Source organism: Perca flavescens, chromosome 14, assembly GCF_004354835.1.
Source record: "Perca flavescens isolate YP-PL-M2 chromosome 14, PFLA_1.0, whole genome shotgun sequence".
Classification (NCBI taxonomy): Eukaryota; Metazoa; Chordata; class Actinopteri; order Perciformes; family Percidae; genus Perca; species Perca flavescens.
Window position 1 is genome coordinate 10,421,640 of NC_041344.1, and position 17,414 is coordinate 10,439,053.

General features: G+C 40.6%; 1 protein-coding gene across 10 annotated transcripts in view; it reads left to right on the forward strand.

The window, feature by feature from the left end:
• Positions 1-17,414, forward strand: part of pleca (plectin a) — a 100,050-nt gene that overhangs the window by 62,696 nt on the left and 19,940 nt on the right. For 9 of the 10 annotated variants that reach the window (XM_028596669.1, XM_028596670.1, XM_028596675.1 and 6 more), the window contains 17 exons: positions 2,696-2,785; positions 4,680-4,757; positions 4,901-4,993; positions 8,138-8,304; positions 10,515-10,630; positions 10,775-10,881; positions 11,858-11,977; positions 12,081-12,176; positions 12,853-12,980; positions 13,614-13,707; positions 13,799-13,953; positions 14,261-14,597; positions 14,977-15,054; positions 15,300-15,461; positions 15,550-15,654; positions 15,795-15,890; positions 17,175-17,300. In XM_028596669.1, coding sequence (XP_028452470.1) covers positions 2,696-2,785; positions 4,680-4,757; positions 4,901-4,993; positions 8,138-8,304; positions 10,515-10,630; positions 10,775-10,881; positions 11,858-11,977; positions 12,081-12,176; positions 12,853-12,980; positions 13,614-13,707; positions 13,799-13,953; positions 14,261-14,597; positions 14,977-15,054; positions 15,300-15,461; positions 15,550-15,654; positions 15,795-15,890; positions 17,175-17,300 — 2,148 coding nt within the window. Of the gene's footprint in view, positions 1-1,841; positions 1,857-2,695; positions 2,786-4,679; positions 4,758-4,900; positions 4,994-8,137; positions 8,305-10,514; positions 10,631-10,774; positions 10,882-11,857; positions 11,978-12,080; positions 12,177-12,852; positions 12,981-13,613; positions 13,708-13,798; positions 13,954-14,260; positions 14,598-14,976; positions 15,055-15,299; positions 15,462-15,549; positions 15,655-15,794; positions 15,891-17,174; positions 17,301-17,414 lie in introns of all 10 variants that reach the window. The other variant, XM_028596668.1, reaches the window with a different exon arrangement.

Consider the following 17,414-nt stretch of genomic DNA (forward strand, 5'->3'; position numbering starts at 1 on the left):
TGGGTATCCTGCTCTGCCTTTGAGAAAATGAAAGCTCAGATGGGCCGATCTGGAATCTTCTCCTTATGAGGTCATAAGGAGCAAGATTACCCCTTTCTCTGCTTTGCCCGCCCAGAGAATTTGGCCCACCCATGAGAGAGAGACATCATGGCTTTCAAATGAGCAAAGTGGCAGTTGGTCAAGGCCACACCCCCACCCTCCACCTTGCCCCTCCCCACCCTCTCCTCCTCAATAGCATTTAAAGCTACAGACACAGAAATGGCACATCCTAATGAAAGCTCATTGTGGGACTGGCTCTAGTGGCTGTAATTCTGCACCAAGGCTGAATTTCGGGAAAGAGACTTCAGATACAGTATTAGGGGACCACTAAGGTCTATATGAAAGCATCCAAAGACCACCATGTCATAGGACCTTTAAAAAAGAAAGCACTTGTGTAAATAGGCCTTGATCTCAGCAGTCCGGTACGGAATAAAGGGCTTCAGCAGCTTCAGGAACAATTATGTGTTGTATCAGTTAATTAGTGCTGGAACAATTAGTGACAGAAAACAAGTGATTCATCAAGCAAAAAATAAATAGCAAAATGTTCACTGGTTTCAGCTTCTTAAATGTGAGGATTATATTTTGTAATTCTAATAAATTCTTTAATCTTTGGCCTTTGAACTGTTGGTTGCCAATTAATAATCTGTCGATCGATTAATCGTTGCAGCTCTAGTCTTGATTAAATATTTCCAAGCAGGCAAAAAGCCGAATTATTCTCGCAAGCATCAATGAAAGGATTTTAGTGTTAGAAACATTTCTGTTTTTGGTCACAATTTATGTCTTTTGGCGCCTACAACAAGAGTGACGTTTCAGTGAGCACGTTTCTGTAAGACGCTGTACTTCAAACTACTCCAAAGTAGCTTATGTAATGTTATGTTATGACAAAAAGACAAGAAGAAAATATTGCTCATTCTTTGAATGACACCCATGTATTTGTGTGTATAATAGGGATCTCAGGTTTCAGGTAACAACAGACTACAGTAGTTAAATCACATAGAATAAAAACACCAGAATTGCAGTGTTTTACTGGTTAGTAACTAGTTTTACTAATCATATTTCTAGGGAATGTTTTTAGCAAACATTGAACTAAAGCACAGCATAGCTCCACCTAAAGTGTTTTCAGCTCTATTAGAGAAATGCTGCTGCTCAACCGACCCGTTTAGGTTGACGAATCTTTGTTTTCAAACAGGAACTGAAGTGTGTTAAACTGTGAGGAATGTTTTCTGTCCTCCATCGGCATCCTGTGACACGGGGGTCTGTTCGAGACGGCTCACAGGCTTTTGTCGTCAGTCGTTTCTTTGTCTTGAAATCCCTCAGATTTGGGTCCAAAAGAACTTGAGCGGGTCGGCGATCTGGCTGCCCTCGAGGCGTTTTGGACTCGTGGTCACAACAAAGTCATGGGATTATTAAACTATGAGGCCAGGAACACTCCATCTTGGTGCTCATCTGTCTCTAAAGTGCCATCTACTGTAGCGTGTCTAGATTAAAGAGAATGAAAAACAGACGTTATTCTGTGTTTTACTTAAGTTTTATGAATCCCATTGCAATCCCGACCAGAGCAGAAGAGCTGAAGCAGATTTACATTTATAAAAACAGTACCGCTGTAAATAGTTTTGGATTGGATCAGTCCAATCAAATGATTAAAAACAGAAAATTGCCAAGTGTCTTTGTCAAATCACACCGGGGTCTGTTTGTCTTTTGTTCTTCGTTTCCCTCACGAGTCCCTGCAGTTTTATATCTTCTCTCATCAAACTGTTTCTTCTTTCCATCCTTCATCCTGTCCTCCCATCCTGTCCCATCAGCACTGGAAGGCAGAGGTAGGTGCTGTCAGTGAGCAGAGTGCTGAGTGGACATACATGCATTTCTACCTGCATGTCTGTGTTAACACTTTTACCCTCTCTCATTCCCATACGTTAACTGAGCTCTTAAGCTGCTGACCTCTTTTTGAGGCTAGCCTTTTTTTCACTTCATTTTAAAACTTGGACTCTTTTCTAACTACTGTAAGAGCCTTTTCTGCAGTGCTACATATCCTTGCTTGTTCTGTAACTCAGTTTACATTTACTAAACTTGTTTGGAAGAGAAAATGAAGGCAAACATTAAAATTATTACCCAAAACCCAATTGTAAATGCCCATTAGAATTTGCAGAAAAATGTTATGATTCAACTTCGACCTATGATACTTACTAACAATAGTTTTACAATGCAATGATGGATTATAACATAATAATATATCAGATTTGAGTGTTCCTTAGTTTTCAGTAAGTAAGTATCTTAAATAATCTGGTTAAACTGGGTGTTTGTTTACAACTGATCCAACCACTCATGTTTCTTGCCCTTGTTAACCTACTGTGTCAAACGATACTTTACCCAATGACATGATAGCCAAAACTATCCAAAGAAACCAAAATGCGGGCCAAGTTTCCACTGCAGAAGGCAGACAGTTGTTGTGTGTAGGTCCTTCCCTTTAAGTTGCTTTATTTATTTTTAGGTGACATTACGGGATTCAGTCAAATATGTCTGTGCCTAGTGTGGAATCCCTTTCTGCTATTAGTGTCTAGGTGGGCAGCAGTTCCAGTGCTGTTTGTCTTATGTGTGAATCACCACTGATGCTGGGGCAGTAAAAGGTAAATATTTGTCTCCTCTCTTCTCTCCGCAGGCCCAGAGACACATCACTGACCTGTACGAGGACCTCCGAGATGGACACAACCTCATCTCCCTGCTGGAGGTGCTCTCTGGAGAGACACTGGTGAGCTTTGGTGAACTTTGACGTTCAGAAATTAGGACATCCGCTTCTGCTGTAACCCCCTGTCCTGTCCAAACCTGTCTTATCGTCCCTGCGTCCCTGTCCTGCTGACTTAATTTGATGTCATTTGTTCTACTGTCCAGTCCACTTGTTTTAAAATGATTCTGCTGGGTTTCTTGTCTCCACTCTTGCATGCGTTGACTTTGATTCTTTTGAGGTTTTTGGACATTTCAGAACATGCTGAGGTTATGCACACTCTTTTACTTTACTTACCTTAGCACTGTTTTTTTTTTTTTTTTTTTTGGGGGGGTAACACACCTTCTTGTGACGTAGCCTTAATACACTAATTTTCATCCTTTGCTTCCATCTCGTAACCTTTCTGCACTGACTTGTTTGACCCCTGGTTTTTCCTTTATCTTATTCCTGCTGACCTTTGCCCTGAACCTCTCCCCCTTCCCCTCTGCCTTCCTCTCTTGCGATGCTCTTGCTGTGGTAGCCGAGGGAACGTGACGTTGTGAGGAACGTGCGGTTGGTGAGTGGCGCCTGGACTATGGGCGTCGGGCGTGGCATGTGTCACCACCCCAGGTGGCTGCTGGGTTGTGCATGATGACAGTCACACTCCCTGTATTGTCCCCTTTCTGTGTCGCCATCGTCCTCCATTTGGTCAGTTAGCTAGTCAGGTCAGGCATCATGTACGGAGATAAGAAGTGCAAGTAGCTTTTAGAGGAATCATTTCTACAGTTGTGTATTTCAAAGGTAATTCAAATGAAGGTTACCGTTTAAATATCGTTAAGAAGTGAAGAGCGTAACCTCATAAAAATAGAACCAAAATGACCATACCGTTCATCCGAGATTTCAGAATTGGCCGCAAAACTAAATATTTTTTATCCAAGAAATATCAATATTCACATGATTTGTCTTCTGGGTTTGGATTTTCTGACAACAGGGTTCATGAATACAAAGCTTTTCATTAGTTAATAGTGCCTGAACGCACCAACAAGGAAATATTTAACAAAATAGTTTCTACGTGCAGCTGTATCATCAGTGAATCAGTCTTCTGCCTCATGAATTATCTCAAGGACATTTCTTGCCTCTGCTAGTTAAATATACATAGATGGGTGCGTGTGAAAAGTAGGAAATCTGTCTTTAGATATTTTATGCTCTGAATGTCTGCACAACTTGTGGCTAAGGGCTTAAACATACAAACCACCGGTATGGTCTATTGGGTTCCCTCACTGTATTGAAAGCAACGGCCAAAGTTTCATCACTTTAAGCTGATATGTTGACTTATTCTGCAGCAAGGCTTCTTACTGGCTTAAAGCATAAGATGTGGAGCACCAATGCATGTCATGGCCATCACTCCTGGTGTAACTCTGTCCTGTGCAGGTTTAGAAATCATAGAGGCTTATGTATTCTGCTCGATTGGACTGAGCTACAGTTTAAATCTAAGGCAGTATAAGATGTTAAAGGTGTTTCAGAAGGAAAAGTTGATTGTAGGCCTCAGAGAAAATGAGGATATCGTGACTGATGATCGGGGGAATCACTGAGATTGTGTATCATTCATTATCATGCTGTCACCTGCAGACATCCTGGCTGGTTTGTTAATGCATATCCAGGTCATTTAGGGTCAGATCTGGTCAAAGGTCTGACCAAACGCTTTGATCACAATCACGCAGAATTTGAATTGCACTTCAAATTTGCTGTATTTGAATTTTAGGTTAAGACCATAACTGTAATGATTTTTATACGGTAGAATAGATCTTTGTTTTAAGCGCAAAAGATCTTGCTGGACACTGAAACACCTGTTCTCAGTTATGGGGCCTTGCTGTTTGTTGATCATTCAAACCTCATTTTTTTTCTCTCCTCTTGATGTTTGGTGTCCTCTCGTCTCTTGCAGCCGCGGGAGAAAGGCCGGATGCGCTTCCACAAGCTGCAGAATGTACAGATCGCCCTGGACTTTCTCAAACACAGACAGGTCAGTAAATACTGACATTTTCGTTGCACATTCACATCAAAGGAGCATTTAGATTTTTCAGTTTTTCTCCTTGTTGAGTTTTGTTTTGTTGTTTTAACTCTTCATGTTGTGTTAAGTTTTATTGGTATCCATGCATCTTTCAGGTTAAACTGGTCAACATCAGGAATGATGACATTGCAGATGGAAACCCCAAGCTGACCCTGGGGCTGATATGGACCATTATCCTTCACTTCCAGGTAGTGTAGGACTCTTTTAAGGGCTAATTTGCTATAAAATGCTGTAATTACGGCATTGAAGTTAACTAGGACAGCAATTATTGGACACAAAAGCTCAATCAGTCATTATTTAAATTGCATTTTGCATGTATTCAGATTAAACTGACTGAGCCCGGTTGGGAACAGCTGACTCACATTACCTGAACTACATGTGGTGTTTATCTTTTAAACTGCACGTTGGCACATACTTGCTCAAGATCAAACTCTTCCATTGTATACATGAGTAACATGCAATTCATACAGTTTACTTTCATTACATTGTGATTAGTTTGCTTCCGCGCCCCGGTAAGGAAAATCAGAGTGCCGTTCCCTCTTTGGGGTTCAATCATCAACCTCACTTTATCCTGGTGTTGACACAGCAGTTACAGTACAGTAGAGTCCAACAGCCAATCATTTCCAAATGGGCTTTATTGGACATTTGGCAGTACTTATGCTCTTATATACAACTACCACGGCTTCCGCTGTCCTTGAGTGCACAAAGACTAAACACTGAAAAAAGCTATTCATTCATTTTTAAAGAAGAATGATCACATGTCAGTCAATATGAAAGCCTTTTTTTTTGACTCTTTTCTGTGGCAGCTCTGTAGCTTACTGTTAAATTGAAATATAAGGGTTCCATTCAAACCAATGTCAAACATAAACAGTATAAAATTGCTTATATCACCTATGGCAACAAAGGCCACATCCGTCAATGGACAGATGTGTTTCTGATTGGGAAGAGGCGTGTTTGCATATTCATTTAACAGATGGTTTGGTAGATTTTGAAAAAAACAAACCGTGGGAGTAGATGGAGATTCTTTGATACTATAATGGGTATAATGGTTATGTTGGGTTGTCGATGTGGGATACTTTTCCCCTTCCTGTGTGACTCAGTGATTCCGCTGGAAGGGAACGTGGCGTGACAGCTCAGGACTCAAAAACTGCAGTGGAAACGAGAGAAATGATCTCCCAACAATTGTCCGTGTTATAAAAGTTAACTGTGCTCTAATATCCAACTAACCTAAATGCTGGTCAATTAATAAAATGAAAAATGTCCATGTAGATGCACTTAGTCATCAGGCAGCTATTCCTGCTTCAAAAGAAACAATTTTCCTCTTTGTTAGTCAGCACAAACAATGGTGAATTTCCTCTGAGCTCCCCAGCTGCAGGTTATAGTTTACTAATACACAGGTGAACGGTATGAATAATGGGCCTGCTTCGTGACAGAGAGGGAGTTCATATTCTCTCGATACTTTTAAAAAGAGGCTGCGAGGGCGGAGGTCCTGTTTTCATTCAGCTTCTGAGTCACTTTATGCCCCTGTCAAAACTGTAGCACTGGGGTTTCCCTTCTGAAGGGAAAATAGCAGAAGGAAGAGATGCCTTATTTTTTCCCTTCTCCACCCTTTCCTGCAAAAAAAAGAGTCTGTAAGTGAAATTGTAAGTTCTGCTATGATTCATCAGCATACCTAAACCACCAGTATATTGAGGAAAAAAAACGCACTTGTTCCAGTTAGAGACTATTTATCAGGACTGGAAGTGCAACCTATTATGTGCAGCTAATTTACCTCACTTATGGATGTCTTTCTGGTCTTATATATGGGTAAAAATCACAAAGGAGTGATATACAGACACCAAATACTCAAATACTGTATTGAACTGATTGTAGCCCTGACTTTTTCTACCAAGACAAATGGTTAAAAAAAAAAAAAAGAAAACATCCAATGTTAAATATCAAAAGGTTTCCTGTAATTGTTGCAACTTTTTACAACTTGTGCCTAGTTTTGTAGAGAGCCCCGCCCGCCCTTCTGGTGCCTCAAGCAGACCAAAACAAACACCAGAGACGTTTCATAAGTACCATTTGTAAATCTGATTATAGATATGGCAGAGGCAGCAACTACTGGGCGATGGATTCATGCAAAGTAGAGACAGCGAGTCAACCAGCTGCAAAATCAAGTCGTAAAATAAATGTCAAGTCCGTCAATGTCAACAAAGTGCTAGGATTAACCTCAGAGGACATCTGGATTGATTAAACTTTGTTCATGCAGTATATGCATATATATATATGTATATATACAGGGTTTTAAATTGACACCCGCCAACTCGCCGAAGCGTCTTTTTTATCGGACGGCTGCGGAAACGATCCAACAAGTCAGTGTTTACAGATTAGTTTGTTTTCCGGCAATACATTTTGGTTGTTTGATGAGTGTTTGGCTTGGAAGCAAAGAGGATCTGAAATTACGTAGTAAAGTTAGTTGGGGAAAAAAAAATTTGAGGTATTTTTCGAGAGTAAAGTAAATGTTTTTATTTTATCTACCAACCATCAAGCCAAATAGATATTAAAAAAAAAAAAAAACATGAATTCTTAAATGAGGGTTTCTTTTAGTAGTGCTTTCTTGTGACTCATAGCTGAGCCTTGCAGCTCTTAAAAAAGAGGAATTTGCCTGTGGAGGTTCTGGTACACAGTCCAACATTCATTTACAGCAGTAAGAGTATTTAGTGAGAATTCTTGTTTGGAACATATAGTATAACTTTGTAAGATCAGTGACTCATGGACGTTTTCACTCTAATGATTTCTGTTTTACTGGCACAGAAACACAAAGCATTTGTGTTTCTTTCCAAAACAGTGAGTTTAATGTTGCATTTGCCCTCAAAGTAAAAGTGGTGGTTGTTATTTGAGGTTTAAAATGTGACTCATCTCAAGTCTGGAAGAAATCAACGGGCACACTGGAAAAAAAAACGTTTTCCTGCCCTTCAACCAGCACGGCAAGATGGAAAAAGTAATTTTACCATGAAAACCTTTTAATAAATATAACACTATCTATGAGAGCTTTAGATATAATGATTAGGAAAATCTTGGCTGTTTGTGGGTGGTTTCATTTGCAGCTATCCAAGTGTTGTTGTTTTTTTAACCTTACATTACACTCATTTGGAAGGTGACTTAAAATAAGTGCATTCAAACTCAAAAGGATGAAGAACTAGATGTTATCACAACTTGTAAGTGCAACCCATCCCCAAAAGGCAGCTAAAAAGAGCTATGGTTCAAGTTCTCAGGGCTTTTTTTTCTTAAAGAAATGAAATAGAAGTAAGTTTAATATCTCTGACTATTTGCACTGTCTCCCCCTTCAGATCTCAGACATTCAGGTGAACGGCCAATCGGACGACATGACGGCCAAAGAGAAGTTGTTGCTCTGGTCTCAGAGGATGGTGGAGGGATACCAGGGCCTGCGCTGCGACAACTTCACCACCAGCTGGAGGGATGGCAAGCTCTTTAACGCCATCATACACAAACACAGGTGAGACACGGATCCTCCTAGAGCGTGGCCCTGAGACTACCAGTTTTAAGAGTTTTACTTTACTTTAACATAATGTTCCTTGGATAAAAGTGTTAAGCCAAAGGGAAAAGGGCAAGAGGGAAAAGACTCAAGAATTTAACATAGAGCATTAGACAATAGCAATAGACAGCCCTAATAAATTGCAAAAAGGAGCTGAAAAATGCAATAAAACCTACCTGTATAATAATAGTGACACAAAAAGATTATCCAGGAAAGGATGCCATGAAGAAGCATTTTTCAAACCATGCAGAAACTTTTTCTGATTAGAAAAGCTTGCCTGGACTTGGGATCTTGTAACACCACAGGACATGAATTTTATACATATTCTAAAGATTTGCTCTTTGACCTTTTTTCATATTTCATGTTGCTGTCTTTTATTATTTATTGCAGTTGGTTCAGTGACAGGAATACCAAATTCATATTTGAGTTCTACAGCAGCACACCTGACTTGTCAGGACAAAATGTGAATTGGTTATTGTAAATCAAACATCAAGATAAACACCAACTCAGACTTGAACTCCCCAGCTAATTCATTCATTCATTACATTTTGTTATTTTTTTTACTCAGACTACCACAGACAATTGTTTTGATCATAGATGCAGAAAAACACATTTTGCAGCAGTAATGGTTTGAAAAGCTTTAATAGATGCTTTGCTACCTTTTCCTGATGTGAAAAAGTGTTTGTCATAACAATCCATTGTACCGTACATGAATTTGAGCTGACCACCGCTGCTGTCTTGCTAAATAAAGAAACTACAAACTGTAACAGCCACCTTTCAAGCCTGCAGGAGCCGACCGTTTTATACACAAACCATATATTTTGGGTGGAGCACCACTTTAAGTCTTTGTGGTTGCACAGACAAACAAGCGCCGCAGGGTGGCTCACCACATGACACAAAAATAACATGTACAACCCTAAGTTGGCATCATTTGATGTGAAAAGATAGAGCCTTTTCTTTGTCGATGTGGGTGTATCCCACTCATTTGAGAAAAGGTTGCCCTGGAGGTATGCTCACTGGAGGCTTGACAGGTTGTAGCAAAACACAGGTACACTAAGCGTTCTGCCATAGATTCTTTCTTGGTAGAGGAAGAGCAGGACGGGCAGAGATTTAACAGCTTCAGCGAGGAGTCTTCGCAATGATCGACTGAAAGAGAAGTATGACCAAAACCTTACAATAAGAAGAGAATTGGATATAATCAAGGATCAAGGATATAATCAAGGATGAAAAGCTACTAAAGATTTTATGTTTTTCATAACCTAACAAAATTTTGACCTCACTCACTTGGAAACCTTTAGTTGCTACAATGTTGAGCCTCAAAAGGAAGTTTCGCTCAAAGAGGCGTCTGACCAGTGCCTCCAGCAGCACAGTGGGCTCAGTCAGTGACCTGGAGGACCGCGTGGTCATGCTGTGCGAGGACATCCCCACCGAGAACTCTTTTGACTCCGGCCGAGGCTCCAGCAGCCCTGGAGCTCGCTTCAGTCAAGATTCCCAGAGCGAGGATCATGAATCAGGATCAGCGCCTCACATCATCCACTTTAGCAGGGACGGGCTGTCCTACAGCCAGGCCTGCTATGTGGAGCTAGAACCACCCCGGGCACAAAAAGAATATTACATCCAGAGAGTCGCGCAAGTGTATGGGTACTTGTTAAAATGTTGTGTTTTGGAAAAGCTTAAATGTGCAGAATTTACTCTACATTCTGAGTCCTCAAAGTTATCTTACTCTTTGCTATTTGAAGACATGAGATGCACTTTAATCCTTTATGCTCTGAGCTTGTGCCTACATGTTATTAGACTACAGTTATCTTCCTGGCAAAGTGCACTCAAAGGCAACATGTCTGTCTTCTTTTGGGTATTAAAATAATGGAGGAATTTAGTTAAGTTTCTCTGGCTGTGAGGACTTTTGTTATTGCTTTCCCCTTCAGCACATAAAATATGAAAGATGTAAAAAAATATGTAATTACCCATAAGCCATCACTGTGGAATTGTGGCTGTCAGGTAAAAAATTGAAAGAAATTGCAAAAACATTGAAGTAAGGGCTAAAGTTGAAATGTAATTAATGGGAATGTTTCTCTCTGACATTTGCAGCTGTCACACATGATTTAAGGAAAGTCTTGATTGATAGTAATAACTTCCTCTCACTGTTCTCTCCATCTGGTTTCTGTGCGCAGGCCCACTCTGATTGACATGAGTAACGTGTACCGACAGTCCAACCAGGAGAACCTGGAGCAGGCCTTCAGCGTGGCAGAGAGAGACCTGGGCGTCACCAGACTGTTGGACCCCGAGGGTGAGAGGAGTCAAATATTCAGAATCACCCTGAATGCTTTACTCAGGGAACATTTGAGCTGTGCATTGCTTTTATTCAGCTTCGCACTGTCAAAATTAGTCAAAAAAAGTGACGTCATTTTTATCTCATCATTTCTCTCTACAGATGTGGATGTTCTCCACCCAGATGAGAAATCCATCATCACATACGTCTCCTCTCTGTACGATGCCATGCCCAGGGTACCAGACGTTCAGGACGGTGTCAAAGCCAATGTGAGTGCTCTTCTTCCTCATCACTTCATCTTTCCTCTGGATCACTATGATATTTTACAGCAGAAATGAGAAACCTTTGCAAGGTTATCACAAGGTGCAGTCTTACTAATATTAGTATTTTAAACGTGGTCTAAGTGCATAGTAGGGCTGGGACGATATGCTTTTGTCCCAATTTGATTTTTTCCCGATACATGGGTGCCGATTCGATTTGTACTGCGATTTTCATTTATTGCGATTCGATAGATATTGAGTTTTGGGATTTTCTTTTCGTTCTTTATAAAAAACTAAAGTTGAATAATACACTTCTAGAGACAATATATCGTGAGACATTACTAAAAACAAATTGTTTTCCAAAAACTGGTGCACATCACATGTCTGTCAGTCAGTCTGACATTTATTTAATATGTGAAGAAGTACATAACATGGATTTTCTGCTTTCGGTCAGAAAACGCATATAATGTAGTCGCCGTCAGCAGTACCATATAAACAGAAAATATTTAGGTGAATCATTGGTTAAAAAAAAAAAAGAAAAGAATTATTGATTCTAAGGAAAATAATTGATTTAAAAAATCAATGCAAAAAAATCACGATACATACGTGTTTAAATTTTTTCCCCACACTTATTAGTCATAGTGTAGCAGATGTTCTTATTCAGACCAGTTTACATGATTACCACAAATAAAAAGGGTCCAAGATGATCAAAGCAATGAGAAGTAAGGAGTACAAATTACTTACTTAAATTAATATATTACCATGAACCCATGAAGCACATTTGAAGTCAAAATTAAAGTAAGCCTATACGCCTTTATAAAGAAATTATACCATTCAATTTATAATCCCTCTTCAAAGAAAATCTGTAGGAAGGATGAGTCTGGTAACGGAGTGTCAAAAGCATCAGCAGCTTTAGAAATTCTGTGTGATAAAAAAATGCCAGGTCTTTGGTTAACTTGGACCTCTGTCTGTATCTGTGCTTCAGGAGCTGGAGCTGCGATGGCAGGAGTATTATGAGGTGGTCACCATGCTGCTGCAGTGGATCCGACACCACATCCTCGTCTTTGAGGAGAGGAAGTTCCCCAACAGCTACGAGGAGATTGAGGTGAGCGGCTCCTAAAGGAATGTGTTTTGACTAACAAAACAGCATAATATAAAAATGACGACGAAGCTCATGTGCATTTATTAATCTCCTTTCTGATCTGCAGGTTCTTTGGCGTCAGTTTCTGAAGTTTAAGGAAACAGAGCTTCCTGCGAAAGAGGCAGACAAGAACCGCTCCAAACACATCTTCAAGTCTTTCGAGGTGAGTTTCCTCGGCAACTCTTAAAAACTCTGCATTCTGTCATTAAAGTCAGTAAAGTCAGTTGTCCGAAAAATGTTTTGAAAGATATTCTTTGTGCTGTACGGCATAAAATCATCAAAGTTGAAGTAATCAATATGTCTTTGTACAAATATAAATGAGACAAATTTTGGTTTTCATTTGACAGTTCACTTTTTACCACCCACTGTTATGCCTGTGGGAGTTGGGACAATAGCACTTTGTGAAACCTTTACAGACTGATAGATTTAAATTTTTTTAAATAAATAAATAAATGGGAAATTACGGTGTTGCAGCAGCAAAATATCAGACACACAGCACACATACAGAATATACATTAAATTACAGGATACAATGTACATGAAATAATAATAGAATACAATACAATACAATACAATACAAGAACAAAGCATCAATAGATTAGAGTCATTTTGTGGTAATTTTCCAAAAAAGTAATCCAGGTACAATCCACGGCAGAATGTAAACAACTAAAACCTTAAACATATATAGCACTGTCTCAATGCCTTCAGAACATTCTGGCTTTCCAACACCGTATATAATATACAATGTATGTAGAATATATTTATTAAAAAAATAATCAGGAGATGAATTGATAATGTGAATGGTGGTAGGTTGCAGCCCTAATCTTCAGATTTTTCAGGGTGCAGTTCAGGCAGGTCATGTGAAAGTGCCGCCAGGTTACCATCCTTTTGATGTGGAGAAGGAATGGGGTCGTCTGCATGTTGCCATACTGGAGAGAGAGCGTCTCCTCAGAACAGAATTTGAGAGGTAAGTGGGCCATTCATCACATGCTCTGTTGCCAAAGCAAACTTCATTTTTTAAAACACAAGATATTAAGATCAGAAATGAATCATCAGACAACTGGTTACTGTGTGACCATGAGGATGACTCATTCCCTAATTATACAGTAAAGTCCACTTTGGCAGTAAAAGGAAACTGAGTTGGCTTTGTGGTATGGGAAGTACAAATCATATTAGGGCAAACACATGACAACTGTGCCACCGTCATGACAACAATCCAGCAATAACCGTTTGATAGTTACTCATAAACTTTTAATCACAAGGCTGTTAGGGCGTAGCTTTGGCTTTTGGTTCTTCCAGGGCTTCAGAAAGTGCTGTGGAAAGTTTAAAAAATAAAACAACATCTCTACTTTAGTGGAGCACCAGAGCTCTAACATGGCTTTCATGCATCAGGGATACGAGCTGAAGTATTTATTTCGACAGAAGACTGAGTGAGTGCTTTCAGTTTTTAAAAACTAATTTAGTTTTTCTTTGTCAAGCGATTATTTTTACTTTAGCACAGCTAACAGACAAAGCTAGCATTTACCCTGGAGGCTAATTGGACTGTCAGGTAGTCTCCCTTGTCTAAAGACACTTTGATCTCCCTTCTCTTCCTCTGCAGGCTGGAGCGACTTCAGAGGGTCGTCAGTAAGGTCCAGATGGAGTCGGGGGTGTGTGAGGAGCAGCTGAACCAGGTCGAGACTTTGCTGCAGACGGTGAGACTCAAACCTTTGTGACAGATACTACTTTAGCAGAAATGATTGCAGCCACATGAAGGGCTGTAACGTCTTTGTCTCTGTGCTGCAGGACGTGATGATGCTGAGCTCAGGGAGACCTGCTCAGCACACGGCAGAGATGGAGGCAGATCTGGAGAAAGCAGAGGGAATGATCCGCTTTCTCTTCAATGATGTTCAGCTGCTCAAAGATGGTCGCCACCTTCAGGCTGAGCAGATGTATCGCAGGTGCAAAATCAAACTGCAACATTTCAGATGACTAACCTTTGGCATTAGGGCTGAAACTAAAATCATTTTCATTATCAATTAATCTGCTAATCTCTTTTTTACTGAGTTATTGTTAATTCATTGCTCAAACAGAGCAAATTCAAAAATCCTAAAAGTTGAGAAGCTGGAGTCACTGAATATTTGGCATATTTATATGACTTAAACAATTAGCTGATTATAAAATATTGTCGTTATTTTCCGTCACTTGACTAATCAATGAATCGACATATCATGTCAGCACTAACTGCCATTCTTATTCTGGCTCTAGAGTGTATCGTCTCCATGAGAGACTGGTGAACCTCCGCAGCGAGTACAACCTGCGCCTCAAGTCTGGAGTGACCATCACACAGATCCCCATGACTCAGATCCACTCCGCCCAGGTCCTGCAGCAGGCCCCCATGAGGGTGCGGCCTGAGCTGGATGAAGTCACCATGCGTTACATCCAAGATCTGCTGGGCTGGGTGGAGGAGAACCAGCAGCGGGTTGATGACGGAGAGTGGGGCACCGACTTGCCCACTGTCGAATCCCAGCTGGGCAGCCACCGTGGCCTGCACCTGTCTGTGGAGGAGTTCCGCTCCAAGATCGAGAGGGCAAAGGCCGATGAGGTACAAACAGCTGACACAAAACATTAGGTGGTATTTCAGATAGAGCAGAGGGATTATTTTATCTGGGAAGGAAAAGTGGGTAACTGGATTCAGCGTGGTATCCTACGGTATGTTTCACATGCTCTGTGTTGGTTTGTGTGATATCATAATTGTATAATTCGGTAAGTATGCTGCCATTTTGATGAGGACTCCCAAAACAGAGATTTAGATCTTATCAAATCAACTTGGTTAAATATCTCAAATAAAATAAAGAATATGTCAGTGTTAGAATAAAGGGATCTCTTTGAAACAGGCAAAACTGTGTTTTTGCACTCATAACCATGAATGGTTGCTTGTCTGACCTGTTTCTAATGTTTCTTATTGCCTCTTCCTTCTCCAGAGTCAGATCTCCCCTGCCAGTAAAGCTGCCTATCGCGAGTATCTGGGAAAACTGGAGCTACAGTACGGCACTCTCCTAGTAAGTTCAAAAAAGACACTAAAATTAAAGAAAAGAATTCTGGATAGAGACATATATTTTTCAACTGAAGCACCAAGTAGAGACTCAGCTGTTGCAAAGCTAATCTTCCACCAATCTCATAAAGGTTCAGTGAAGCCAAGACAAAAAGAGCGTGAAAATGTACCTTGATGTCATGTTTTAGCCCTCTATTCCCTCTCAGTCCCTCAAAATACATCACAGCATTTTTGTCATCTGCTCTTTTGCAGAACGCCTCTAAGGCCCGCCTGCGCTACCTGGACCAGCTGTACGCCTTCGTCATCGCAGCCACCAAAGAGCTGATGTGGCTGAATGATAAAGAGGAGGAGGAGGTCAACTACGACTGGAGCGAACGAAACACCAACATGACAGTCAAGAAAGACAACTACTCGGTAGAGTGTGATGTTTTAATAGGGTTTACCCACAGTGCTCGCTAGTGATGATAGCGATGTGATTCTGATTGGTGTTGTTTGTGAGCAGGGTTTGATGAGAGATCTGGAGCTCAGGGAGAAGAAGATGAACACTGTCCAGGCCACAGGAGACAAACTGCTGAGGGACGGACATCCAGCAAGGAAGACTGTAGAGGTACGATTATTGTACTCACTTGATTACTACAGCCTATAAACACCATATGAAGTAAACATTTGACTGTATTCATTTTTATGTCAGAGTGTTTGTCCTCTTCATCAAAGCACCTTTTCTTCTCCGCTACCCTCCTTGCTCAGGCCTTCACGGCAGCCCTGCAGACTCAGTGGAGTTGGATCCTCCAGCTGTGCTGCTGCGTCGAAACCCACCTGAAAGAAAACACTGCCTACTACCAGGTATGTTTACTGACTTGCATCGCTACACTTCATTACTTTGCGTGCTTTCACACCTATAGTTAGGTAGACTCTGTGCGATTCGGGGGTGAAGTTGCAACATTGTTGCATTTTTCATTTGGTTCGGTTTGCTTTCACACGGCACTTTGTCAAACGCAACAAACACTGTAAACACATGTCACACGTTTGAGACGGTGGGTTGTTTACTGGACAGAATATCCGAAACTTACGACACTTCTGGTCTGAGAAATAATGGAGCAACACCAAATTTAGTTGCTTGAGTGTTTGTAATATTTTAGAAAAAGATGAACAATGAGCAGCTGACAGACAGCGAGTGAAGGAGAGAGAGATGATGATGATAATGATGATGATGATGTAGACGACCAGCGATGTGATCTCAGAGCAGCTTATGGATCTGAAAGTTATCATCCCTTAAATCATATATACATCCGTAAATTGTGTGCAAGGTTGAAATGGCAGGCTAGTAAATGCTCTGTTGTTGGTTTACTTCCTGTATTTGGGTCAGATTGCGTTCTCACCTAAAGTGATCCAAACTCTAGTTCACTTGGAAGCGAACAGAGACCCCCGTAAACGGACCAGAGTTTGGTTGTTTGGTCCCACCAGAGTTTTTTTTGCGCTTTCACACCAGCCCAAAACGAACCGGACTATCTGACCAAACGCTCCAGGGTTCGTTTTAAATGGACCAAACGAGGTAGGTGTAAAAGCAACCTTAAAACGGTCAGTTTATTCATAAAGAGTTAACTTAAGCTATAGTATTTATTTTATAACTATTTCATCTTAATACACCCCCGTTACATTCAAGCCATTTTCAAATGAGTTGATACAAAGCTTATTCAGTTTATTATCAGTTCCACAAAACTCTCTCTGTATTTCTCAGTATGATAACAGCAGCATTCAGCTTTAGAGGCGAAGAGAACATAAAAATTACAAGATCATCACCTATTCTGAAGAGTCCATCATGTTTTTTAATCCTCCGTGTCCTCTTTGAGCTACTAGCAACTGACTGGAGGAGGGGAAATCATTGAAGGCTTGCGTCATGTGGATGCGCTGGCAGTGTTGTTGTCATTACTTAGAAATCCTCATGGGGGCAACAGAAACTACACACTATAGCTTTAAAAAAAAAAAGCACAATTAGTGTTATTCTTTGCTCACCTGTCCGTCAGTAAATGTGTTGCCCTTATTGTTTTTACCTACTGTTGCTGCCTTTATATGTAGGGCAAGTTCTCAAAGCTGCAGCCTGATTTCTTCTATCTCTTCCTCGTCTAGTTTTTCTCTGACGTGAAAGAGGCGGAGGACAAGATCAAAAAGATGCAAGACACAATGAAGAGGAAGTACACCTGCGACCGCTCCATCACAGTCACGCGGCTGGAAGATCTACTGCAGGACGCAGCTGTGGGTTTATTCACTATTATGTTTATTCACTAATATGTTTACTTACCAAACACACCAAGACACTGTTATTATCCTGTTGAGTAAAAATTGTTCTGCATGCTGAGAAATTATACA